Source organism: Pipistrellus hanaki (genome assembly GCF_964339955.1).
Source record: "Pipistrellus hanaki genome assembly, chromosome: 6".
In the NCBI taxonomy this organism is placed as follows: domain Eukaryota; kingdom Metazoa; phylum Chordata; class Mammalia; order Chiroptera; family Vespertilionidae; genus Pipistrellus; species Pipistrellus hanaki.
In genome coordinates, this window is record NC_140508.1 from 34,832,680 (window position 1) to 34,844,711 (window position 12,032).

The following is a 12,032-nucleotide window of genomic DNA, read 5'->3' on the forward strand; positions in this document are numbered from 1 at the left end:
TTGAGGAGCAAAGGCCTGTGGGAGAAACCTTCCCGGCTTCTGAGATGTGGTTTCTGAAGTCTGAGTAATACGGAGGCAGGCGATAGGGAGATGGAAGGGCGTCAGCAGCAGCACACACCTGGAGGCTGGCTCTGTTTGTAGAATGTGGCCAGGGAGAGTGGAAACGGGCTGGCTGCAGGTTGTGGCAGAAAGGCAGCCAGGGGAGTTAATGTTCTTGCAAACTCTCTGATGAAAACTACAGAGAGCAAATATTTTATGAAATCACGTTGAATTAGGTATGCAACTGGAAAGAGTATTTTTACCTGCCCAGCTCACCCCGGGGCAGCCAGGTAGCTGGTTGGTTTTCTTCCCTGAATCCTCCTCCAGGTCCCATGGATCTGGTTGTAGGGGCAGATGTTTCCTGAATGCTGAGACCTGGCTTTGGGAAGGTGCTCTGCTCACACGTCCCTCAGGCAGGCCCGTGCACAGGCTGGCAGCGCTGAGCCCTGGGGGAAGCCTGAGGTGGTTAATCATTGCTGGCTCCGGGCAGCAGGCTCACCTGGGCCTGTCTAGTTAATTGACCCCATTAGGAGCTGCCTGAAGGAACTCGGGGGTCCCCCCAGATGAGAGAGGAGTCCTGCACTTTGATTCAGCATATGGTCTGCTATCAGCTCCTGATTAGAAACTATGTCCACCCCTCCACAGGGCTCCTGGTGTCTCACACTCAGGGGCCCAGCCTCCCGCCGTTTGCCAGGTTACTTAGTTCACTGGTTTGGCCCGGAGTGAAAGGCAGGGAATTATTACTTTGAACCACACTCCAGCAGTTTTCCTGGGATTCTGCCTGTTTGATCTCCCTGGAACTGGCCATAGGTCAGGTAGCCTGTTCTAATTCCAGGTCAGGGCTTGGTAGGGAAAGGTACTGAGAAGCAGCCCATTGGGCCTGGTCAGGCATTGCTCTTCCCTGGGGCTGGTGAGATTCCTTAACATGTGTTGAGGAACTGTGACCCTGCACAGCCTAGAACCAATGGGTGTGTGTGTGTAAATATTACATTGTACTCTATCAGTATATACATTTATAACCAGAACAGTATCTCTCTTTTTTTAATCCTCACCCGAGGATTTTTTTATAGCTATTAGAGAGAGTGGAAGGACATTTTTTTTTTCCCTTCACATTGATTTTTCGAGAAAGAAAGACAGAAACAGAGAGATACATAGATTGGTTGCCTCCCGCACATGCCCCGACCAGGGCTGGGGATTGAGCCTGCAACCTAGGTATGTAACCTTGACTGGAATCCAACCTGGGACCTTCAGTCTGCAAGCCCACTCTCTATTCACTGAGCCACACCAGCTATGGCCAGAGCCTTGCATATTAATCACCCATGGATCTTGTGAAAATGTCTGTCCTGATTTAGTAGGTCTGGAATGGTGCCCGAGATTCTTCAGTTCTAACTGGCTCCGGGTGATGTGAAGGGCACTGGTCCTTGGGCCATGTGGAGAACAGCAGAGGTCTAGTTGCCCTATCCCAGTGGTCGGCAAACTCATTAGTCAACAGAGCCAAACATCAACAGTACAACGATTGAAATTTCTTTTGAGAGCCGAAAACAGACTTCTGCGCATGGGTCGTAAAGTTTCAATTGCACTGTAGTTGCGCGTGCAGGTGGTATTTTGTGGAAGAGCCACATGTGGCTCTCGAGACGTAGTTTGCCAACCACTGCCCTACACCCATGTCTAGGGAAAGGACAGTTGCAGAGGACGGAATCTGGGAACCCATCCCAGTGACATTGGGAATCCGCCTGAGGGCGCTATAGGACCCTCAGACTGAGCCTTACGGCGCCCCCTGGTGGGCACGGCACCAGCGTCATCACTGCAGCTCTATAACTAGATGCTTCTAGAAGGAACCCCGGGATGCTAGAGTGAGTCATCTGGGGCATTTCGTGTTATCTGGCTTCCTGTGTAATCTGTCACTAAATGGTAAGTCCCTGAGACAGGGCTCTGGGGCTGAGACAGGGCTCCGGGGCCGTAGTATCTGCAGGCACATCCCCAGTGGAGGGTGTGCGAGAGTATTTGCTGGGGAAGCTTTCCCAGGCCTGGTTCTTCCTCATGAAGGTGTGCTACCAAATACTTCTGGAATTGTTTTGGGGAAACTAAGGAGTCTACCCCTGGCCAGATAGCTCAGTTGGTTAGAAGGCCGTCCCAATAAGCCAAGGTTGTGGGTTTGAGTCCTGGTCAGGGCACTTATAAGATTCAACCAATGAATGCATAAATAACTGGAACAACAAATAAATCTCTTTCTCAAAAAAAATCAAAGTTGCCCTGACTGGTGGAAGTTTGGCTCAGTGGGTAGAGCGTCGAACTGCAGACTGAAGGGTCCCAGGTTCGATTCTGGTCAAGGGCATGTTCATTGGCTGTGGGCAATTTCCTGTGGGGGTGTGCAAGAGGCAGCTGATCGATGTTTCTCTCATAGATGTTTCTAACTCTGGCTCTCCCTTCCTCTCTGTAAAAAAGCAATAAAATATATTTTTAAAAATCAATAAAACAAAATAAAATAAAAATTAAGAATATTTTAAACAAAGAAAAAGAGAGAAAGAAAAAAAATATCAGTCTGAGGGCCTCACCCTGTACTTCTTAGATGGGATCTTTGACTTAACAGTAGTAAGGTCTGTGTGCCCATTTTCCTCTTCTATAAAATGGGCCCACAGTGACAGGAGGGATAAATGAAAAGTACAGGTTCTTGCTGCCAACATGTTATAGGTGGTGGGCCAGGTCGAAGGTCACATAGCCCTTGATCCCATTTGTGAAGACCTGGCCTGAGCTGGTCTTAGCTGAGTAAGTGATGGTGCATTTACCAGGAGGAGCAGCAGTAGGAAGACACAGGCCCAGAGTGGGGTAAGGCTGGAGCAGATTGGGGGCATGCCTCCAGTTAACTGTCCCGGTCCTTTGCCTGTGCTTCCTCTATCCCTTCCCTTCCTGGGAACTTGGGACTCTCAGCCTCAGCTGGTGAGGGTGGAGAGGAGAGAGTGACAGGCAAGCAGACCAATGGGTCCCTGAGGTTGGGGTGGGGCGGGGCTTGTGCTGCCATGGAGAAGAGAGAAGCTGTTCTGTGGGGGAGGAGGGGGCGGTGGGAAGAGGACCTAGAGATTGAGGGAAAGGGAGAGAGCAAACAAAGGGGTCAGGAGGGAAAATAATGCACTGGCTTCCTGAGGCCCCACAGAAGCTGGGCAGGGAGAAGGGGCCGGGGGCAGAGGGGACCAAGGCCAGCGGCAGTCAAGGCTGAGGCAGGCGGTTACTAAATGGCATTGTTTGAAGTGGCCAGCTAATTGCACAGAGCAGCCTGAGCCTCAGACCAAGGCCCAGCCTGCTGGGTGCTGGCGTCTGAGCCTTCGGGCAGCCTGGTCCCATGGAACCAAGTCCTGAGCCTCCGAGTTTGGTGAGGGGGGCAGGCTATGGGGGCAGTCGGGGAGGGGTCCTGGGAAAGGAGTATCAGCCTGAGCCTATGTCCTAGGGCTTCTCTTGGCCCGAGGGCATAGGACTATAGGTGGGCAGTTTGGGGCTATGCTGCCCCCTCTAGCCCCTGCTTCATGGCTACCCTAACCATTCTGACCCTCTCACAGGAAACAATGAAGGGAGACACCAGGCCACTCAGCAGAGAGGAGGATGCCAGCGGGAGGGAAGACTCCATCATCACCAATGGGGACTGCAGCAACCATTCTTCAGACTCCAAGGACGCGCCGTCACCCCCGATCTTGGAGGCCATCAGCACCCCGGAGATCAGAGGTGGCCGGGCCTGTGGGGAGGTGGGGTGGCACAGACACTGCACCGCAGCTGGGACATGAGCCTCCTTTTGGGCAGGCTGCGGGCAGATTGTAGGGGGAGAGGGTCTGGTCCCCAACGACCTGCCAGGGAAGGGAAGAGGAGGATATAGGTGGGCAGAGCCAAACCTGTTTGTCACCCTGCCACAGCCCTTGGCCTCCTTCCTCTCCTCACCTCAGCGGGGACTTGGAGGAGGCGACAGCCCTGGTCCCCCCCCCCCTGCCCCCCCCCCCCCCGTTACAGTGGGGGGGGGCGGTGGTGTGGTTGCAGCATAGCCTAGGGTGTTTGGCTCTTCTGGGACCGACTGGGAAGAAAATCACTCCGGCTGGAGGGGCTGAGGCTCCTTTCCACCTTTCCTTTCCTTGCCTCTGCAGTTCCCCAGATCAGATGACCTGGGATCCACCTCCCTGAGCTTTTCTAACCCAGATGGTTAAAAAAGATCCGGTATTGCCCCGTCCTGTTATTGACAGCTCCTCACATTGTCCTGTCTGATACAACTTTGCACGCGTGACAGTGTTCTCCTTCTGTATTGTTCACTACAAAAGCCAGGAGCCACACATGAGCACTTAAACTGTGGCCAGTGGGGGAGGCCCTGGACTGTTCAGCTAAGTGTAGTTAGTGCCACTGAGTTGGGCAGCACAGTTCTGGAGGAATTTTTGATGCCTTCTCTCATGAGAACCTCTAGTTTTGTTTTGAATCTTATACTGTGCCTGGCCCTGAACACTGTTGCCTGATGAATACATGGAGGTGACTACAGGTCCTGAGTGGTTAGGCGTTAACCCTTGAGGATGCCAGCAGTGAGATCCCATCAGCCCAGAGAGGAAGCAAAGGAAGACCTGGGTCCTAACTAGCCCTGAGCTGCCCCTCCCACAAAACAGACATTTTTTGCATTTCTCTTCCCTCCACAGGCCGCAGATCAAGCTCACGACTGTCCAAGAGAGAGGTCTCCAGCCTGCTAAGTTATACTCAGGTACGGGCTCTACACTGCCTCTTTCAGGATTCAGGCGGACTCCCCTTAAGCTTTCATTCAGTGGGGTCCACAAGGCCCCCCCAAATGGGTGCTCCACAAATAGTTGTTGAATGATGAGTCTGAGGACTGCTAGGCACACAGTACTTTGAACAGCCTCACACTTAGAATGGCATGTGCTGCCATTGTATGCCAAGTTTTTAAAAAAAATCATAAACGTTTATTTTACCAAATAATGAAGTTTTCTACTAGCTGCTTCCTGTGTAATTTTTGAAATCACTTTTTTCTCAACCTGAATAATCAGTTACTTAAATTGATAAATTCCTAAAGCAGCAAATTGTCCTTTTATTCCTGGCATGAGTTCAACTTCAACTTGGGCACGTTATGTTTGAATTTGATTTATGTTTTAGCATCTACTCCATGAGTTAGATGTATGATTTTATTTCTCATAATCTATCTGTGTCTGGTTTTGATGCACATTGGAAATAACTCACCTGGCTTGTTCTAGGGAATTTTTTCACAGTCATTGCAATATCAGAGTTTCTACTTGATCAGTTTTTTTCCCCAAGTCACAGTCTTCCTGACATTATTTATGCCTTCTGTTTTGTTAAATCCTTTAAAGTTTTGTCAACTTGGTTAACTTTTTTCAAAGAACCAGTGTCAGGCATAAGGGACAATGTCATGATAAAAGTGCATAAATAAAAGCTCGGCCTTTATTACAGCTTCTATTCTGGGGGGCTCCCAGCTGCTGGGGACAGTGTGCTGGATGAGAGGCTCAGGGCAGCTGTTTTGGTCAGTAGTTACCAGTAATAGTAATGCAGTCTCCTTCCTGGACAATTTCTCAGTGCTGCTATGACCCTCTTGTTTTATAAGGGAAGTACTGTTGCTCCAATTTTATTCTATCCTCACCTGAAGGTATGCTTTTATTGGTGAGTGAGTGGGGGGGGGGGGGGGAGAGAGAAAGAGAGAGAGAGAGAGAGAGAGAGAGAGAGAGAAACATCAACGTATTAAAGAAACATTGATCAGTTGCCTCCCCATACACATCCCCACTGAGGATGTACCCCGACTGGGAATTAAACCAACAGCCTTTCTCTGTAGGGGATAACGATCCAACCAGCTGAGCCACACCACCCAGGGCAGGGCTTTGGTGCCAATTTTAAAGGTGGAAATGGACACACTGAAGGCCACATAGTTGAGACTGGGTTCAGGTCTCCCTGCTTGGGATAGCCAAATTAGTTTAAGGCGTAGACAAAGAAGTCTTCATCATGTATATTGCCATCATACAATGTCTTTGGCTTTCTGATTCCACTGGGGTTTTATCTTTCATGTCTTGAACTCATGATCCTATGGTTTGAGCTATTGTAAAATTTGTTTGGAGCCAAATATCATTTGTTAGGTAGTTGAAGATATTTTTAGGCCTCTTGGACCAACATTAATATTCTTTTAATATGATTGGCTCTTCATTTTTAAGCTATTTTGGTTTTATAACCTGTTCATGATATCCTGAAGCACATGTTTCATTTATAAAGGATCTGACGGGTGATGGAGATGGCGATGAGGAAGACGGAGATGGCTCCGACACTCCAATAATGCCAAAACTCTTCCGGGAAACCAGGACTCGGTCTGAAAGCCCAGCTGTAAGTCCTACCCCTGAGCCAAGGCACCATCTCAAACCACTCATAAGCCTATGGTAAAAAACAACAACAACATGTTTTGGATCTCCTAGTGCAGTGGTCGGCAAACTGCGGCTTGTCGCTCTGTTGACTAATGAGTTTGTCAACCACTGTCCTAGGGGGACTTTGAAGAGAAGTAAACGGTTTTGAAAGTAGAAAAATGATAGCAAGGCTTATGAAATATCATAGTTTTCTTTCAGATGGTAGTTTTTAAACTCTTAAAACACTCTTGGATGTGCCCAAGGGTGATAGAGTTGGCAGGTGGTTGGCTCAGTGCCACTTACCTATGAGAGCCACTTCTGTGGGTGGATTCTGTGAATGGAAGATATTATTTGGTCTCAGGCAACCCAGTGTGTTAGACAGCCGGCTAACCCTTGGTGACCATTGCAGGTGCAGTTTATAATCACACTCTGCTCTAGGATATGATGTGTATCATCCCCATTTTACGGACGAGAGAAGATTCTGGTAACTTACCAATGGTTCAACATTAACTCTTCTGTAGGATTCCAACACAGGTCTGCAACCCCCCAAGTTCATGCCACTTTGAGAAAGAAGCCCAAGGCTTTCCATCTATCTTGAGGATCCAGTACCTTCCTGAAGAATGCAATAATTATTCTAATGCTTTTTTTGGGGGGGGGGGGGAAACATGTTTCGTTAAGAGTGAACTTGGATTTTATTTTTCAATCCAACTTACAGGTGCCAGTTTCAGCTGTGACAGGCAGTGGGGTCTGCTGTGGATTGTCCGTCGGCCCTGCTGGCTATCCTAACCCCTTATCTCATGAGCTGGGGAATGTCTGGGTGGAAGTTGGCAGTCTAGAGTCTTCTCTATCCCCACATACATCCCTCATGCACTTCCGTTGAACAGAAACTGCCAATTGAGCCCAGTCCTCTGGGCCCCAGCGCGACACCGCATGCCTACCGTCACCAAAGGCCTCGTGCTTATCCTCTCTTGCTTCCAGGTCCGAACCCGAAATAACACCAGTGCCTCTGGCCGGGAGAGGCACAGGCTCTCCCTCCGCTCCACCCGAGGCCGGCCCGGCCGCAATCACATGGACGAGTCCCCAGTGGAGTTCTCAACTACCAGGGTTGGTTCCCGGATGCCCAGACCCCTGTCCCCACCTCTCATTGGAAGTTCACCATGGAAGTACCCCGTGTCTAACCCTAACTGGCTTCTGTTCTTCACACTCCTCTGCTTTTCAGGGTCTTGCCTTTCCTCTCTCTCCTGGGTGCTGGGGAGGCTTCTCTAAAGCCTGATGACCTCTCTGGCCTGACCCCGGATGGAACTGTGGTGGGAATGCAAGCATTCCCTGGTGACTGGGTTCTTGCCCCTCCTTGGAAACCAGCTATAAGCCACTGACTTCCAAAACTCTCTTGTCTCCCTGGTGTCTTCACTGACTGTCTTTTGAGAACACCCGCAGGGGTTACAGCAACTCTCCGCTCCTGTTGCAAGTTTGGGCACACAGTGTAAGCACTTAGGAAGTAGGTGGTCCTCTCTGGGCGTGGCTCCGAGCCTCGACGTGAGCATCACTCGTTCTGTGCCTCTGCCCTCAATGGTGTGTTTTGAAGGGAGTGGCTTTGCTTTCTCCCACCACTTAAGGGATATTTAGTCACGGAAAACCATTCTTACTGGTCTCTGTACTGCTTTAACTTACGTCTTTGTCTTCCTTGTCTCTGCTTGCCTGGGAGGCAATCGGGGTGCTGCTTATCTCTGGTCATCCGCCTGGCGTGCTGTGGCCCAAGCCGTGTGTCTTTCTGTCCACAGTCCCTGAGGCGGCGCACAGCATCGTCGGCAGGCACCCCATGGCCGTCCCCGGAGAGCCCCTACCCCACCATCGACCTCACAGATGACAGTGTGATGCCCCAGAGCAGTAGTACCCCTTACACCCGCCTGGCTCAGGACGGCCAACAGGAGAACTCGGACTCCCCACAGATGTATGCAGAGGGCAGAGATACGGACGGCACCGAGTATCAGGTACCACCAGGAAGGGGTGAATTTAGGCGAGAGAAGCATACTGTTCCTGGAGGGGGGACTAATTACTACAATTTTGGGTCACTTTTGGCATAGCATTTGAATTGATTCAAGTACATTTCCCACATGTACCATGATCCTTTACCCTACATATCTCCCAGATAGCTCAAGCACATGATTCCTGGTTTCTAGAAATATATATACTATTTATACATAGTGCATGATTCTGTTCATCATTGTATAGTATACATACATATGTTAATTGGCTTTTTTCATACAGTAGGAAAATGAGTTGTCTTTTCATGCCTATAATCAACAAACTGAGCTTGTTTTCACTCGAGCACTGCAGTCTAGTTATGTAGTACATATCTAGTTATGTAGTACATGTCGTGTAGACATCCTTTTTTCACCGTACATTAATTCAGAGTAGATTATACCATATATTTTAATAAATTGCATATTTTTATGGGCACCTCACATTTTATGGCAAGCTATGTGTAAATGGCCAATTTTATTTTATTTTTTATTTTTTTGCATTTTAATGGCTTTGTGCTACCCCATCTGATGGCCTGTGGTGGAATATCCAGTTGATTGTGATTATTTGACTTTGACTTATTTCCTGTTAGTTTTCAGTCAACATTCTTGCATGCCTAAATGCTAGGTTAAATGTTATAGATCTAATATAATCCCCACATTCCCATCAAACAACCAATCCTGCCCATCCATTGCCCCTTATATTTTTATTTATTTTATTTATTTATTTTTTAAATTATTTTTTTAAACATATATTTTATTGATTTTTCACAGAGAGGAAGAGAGAGAGAGATAGAGAGCTAGAAACATCGATGAGAAAGAATCATCGATCAGCTGCCTCTTGCACACCCCCTACTGGGGACGTGCCTGCAATCACGGTACATGCCCTTGACCGGAATCGAACCCGGGACCCTTCAGTCCAGCCGACGCTCTATCCACTGAGCCAAACCGGTCCCGGCGCCCCTTATATTTTTAAATTTCTTGATTTTAATTTTATTTTTTAAAGATAATTTTAAATTTTAGGTTGAAAGAGGGTAAAAGATTGTTTTGTTTTTTTAAACTGGTTTCTTCCACTTGTTTATGAATTCATTGGTTGTTTCTTATAAGTGCCCTGGGTGGAAATTTGACCAGGACAATGCTCTAACCAACTCAGCTGCCTGGAAAGGGCCCACTGCCTCTTGTTTTAAACCATTCTCACTCCGACTTCTACCATGAAGTGTTGGAGGTGGGTAGGCAATGTCCCGAGGCGCTCTGGCAGGCACGCCAAGGAAGCCCTGGGTGGCTCCGTCAGGCAGTTGCTTGCCATTGGGTCGGTGGGGCTGCAGGAGTTTCTCTTGGCCCAGGTAGTCTGTCTCATTAGGATTCTTTCATGTGGTTTATCTTGCAGGATGGGAAGGAGTTTGGAATCGGGGACCTTGTGTGGGGAAAGATCAAGGGCTTCTCCTGGTGGCCTGCCATGGTCGTGTCCTGGAAGGTCACCTCCAAGCGCCAGGCCATGTCCGGCATGCGGTGGGTCCAGTGGTTTGGCGACGGCAAGTTCTCGGAGGTGAGTCCGGGGAAGTGCAGACTGTCATGGGCCTGCAGACCCACAGCGTCTCTGTCCTTTCTTTGTGCAGCTGCCTTTTGAGATAAGGGCCTGTGCCTTGCTATTTCCAGATGGTGAGACTAGGTTTGACTCTGTATCCAGGGATGATAACAAGTCTTCCTTGTAAAATGGCTTAACGAGACACACACAGGGTCTTGTGGGCCAGAGCTCAGTCTACCCTTACAGGAGACAAATGGATGGGAAGTCCTCTGGTCCATGGCCACTTGGTCCCTATTGTTTCTCCCTGGGGCAGAAACAGGAGGTGAACATAATTTAGCCCTGCAGAGGTGGCAGATAGGCGCCTGTGAGTAGCCTGGAGATGGTCTGGAGTTGCCTGGTGATGGTAATCAACCTTGCAGCGTTGGTTATTTCAGGGTTTTTCAATTATTGGAGTTAGTCGTAAGAGTGGTATTAGAGACAAATGAATTATTAGGCTGTTGTGATTTTTATATCTATTTGGAGGCACATTCTGAAATGTCCAAGTGTGTTTTGTTTTGTTAATCCTCACCTGAGGTATTTAGCCATTGATTTTAGCGAGAGTGGAAGGGATGAGGAGAGATGGAGAGAAACATCGATTGGTTGCCTCCCACTCGAGCCCTTGGGCTGATGGTCTAACCATTGAGCGCCCGGCTAGGGCTGAAGTCTCCGGGATTTGAGTAGAATGTTGCAGACAATAGTTTTCCTGGAGTGGTGTCTTTTTGAAATGTTTCTTTAACCTTCAGCATGCCCAAAGATTAGGTGAGGATACAGAAATTAGACGGAGGCAGATGTGGGAATGAAGGACCTCTAGTACATTTGTGGGATTTGGCCTCACGTTGAGGTTTTGGTTTCCTAGGAATTAAGCTTCATTTGGGCCATTTGCTGTAAACACATTGAAGTTCCCACAGGGCAAGTCTCCCTGCCTGCATGCTGGTGTCCTCGTTGGCCAGCAGAGGGAGCAGGATAAGTGTCCTTGTCTCTGCTCTCCTGGAAGCATCTAAAGGCAGGGATGTGGACAATGAATTCTGTGTGAAATGAAGAAGCATGGATTATTTGTGATTGCTTTGGCTCGATGAGACATAAAATGCACTTTGGAAGACTGAGTCTGATGCTAATAAGATAAAGCGTGGGGCTGTTGGCATTAAGGAAGGGATTGCCATGTGAGGTTGGTGCTAAGCCCTTGTGCTACCTTGGAGCAGCTGGCGCTGGGGGCAGCATTTGCATTCAGTGTACAGCTACGTTGAGCCCCGTTTCTTCTAGCCCTAGATATGGATGTAGAGTTGCCTGGTGTCAGGAACCCCCACCTCGTGGGACCTTGGGCTAGAGGTGTGTGTGAGTGCGAGTATGTTCCGTGGAGAATGAAGCATCATGTGCGTCTTTCAGTCTGATTAGCACCCCAAACATGCAGTTTCATCCCTTCCCGATTGGTTCCTGCATGGCCTTGGAACTTGGGGCATGAGATTTTATGGATCTTTAGCCCCAGTGGAAGGAAGATAGCAACAACAACAATAAAACCCTTACACTGTACCAAACACTGTTCTCTAAACGTAAGTTCAACTAACAAAGTAATAGAGGGCTAAGTAGTAATCATAGCTGTTTGTCACATTTACAAAGGAGAGGGAAGAACATTTGCAAAACCCCAATGTTGGAGCATCCACAGAGAATTTCAAGATTCACCTGCCAGGGGCCCACACAAGGGACCATGTGGGTCATGTGCCCTTTAAATATGTACAAATACAGGGTGCTTCTAATTGTATCCACTTGGAGCAGAAACTTTCTCACACTGGGAGTGTTGACCATGCTTTTGGCTATTGGGTGCATCAGGAGTATACATCATTTCTATTTTCTCTTTTATTCCTTCCCCCCCCACCCCTTTTTAAAAAAATATATATTTTATTGATTTTTTTTACAGAGAGGAAGAGAGAGGGATAGAGAACTAGAAACATCAATGACAGAGAAACATCGATCAGCTGCCTCTTGCACACCCCTACTGGGGATGTGCCCGCAGCCAAGGTACATGCCCTTGACAGGAATCGA

At 48.5% G+C, this 12,032-nt stretch overlaps 1 protein-coding gene across 5 annotated transcripts in view; it reads left to right on the forward strand.

The window, feature by feature from the left end:
- The window catches only part of DNMT3B (DNA methyltransferase 3 beta), a 39,409-nt gene that overhangs the window by 9,210 nt on the left and 18,167 nt on the right, over positions 1–12,032 (forward strand). For 3 of the 5 annotated variants that reach the window (XM_084888550.1, XM_084888551.1, XM_084888553.1), the window contains 6 exons: positions 3,591–3,753; positions 4,698–4,759; positions 6,286–6,393; positions 7,389–7,514; positions 8,192–8,401; positions 9,819–9,977. In XM_084888550.1, the coding sequence (XP_084744676.1) occupies positions 3,591–3,753; positions 4,698–4,759; positions 6,286–6,393; positions 7,389–7,514; positions 8,192–8,401; positions 9,819–9,977 (828 nt within the window). The remainder of the gene's footprint in view (positions 1–3,590; positions 3,754–4,697; positions 4,760–6,285; positions 6,394–7,388; positions 7,515–8,191; positions 8,402–9,818; positions 9,978–12,032) is intronic. The other 2 variants (XM_084888552.1, XM_084888554.1) reach the window with 1 other exon arrangement.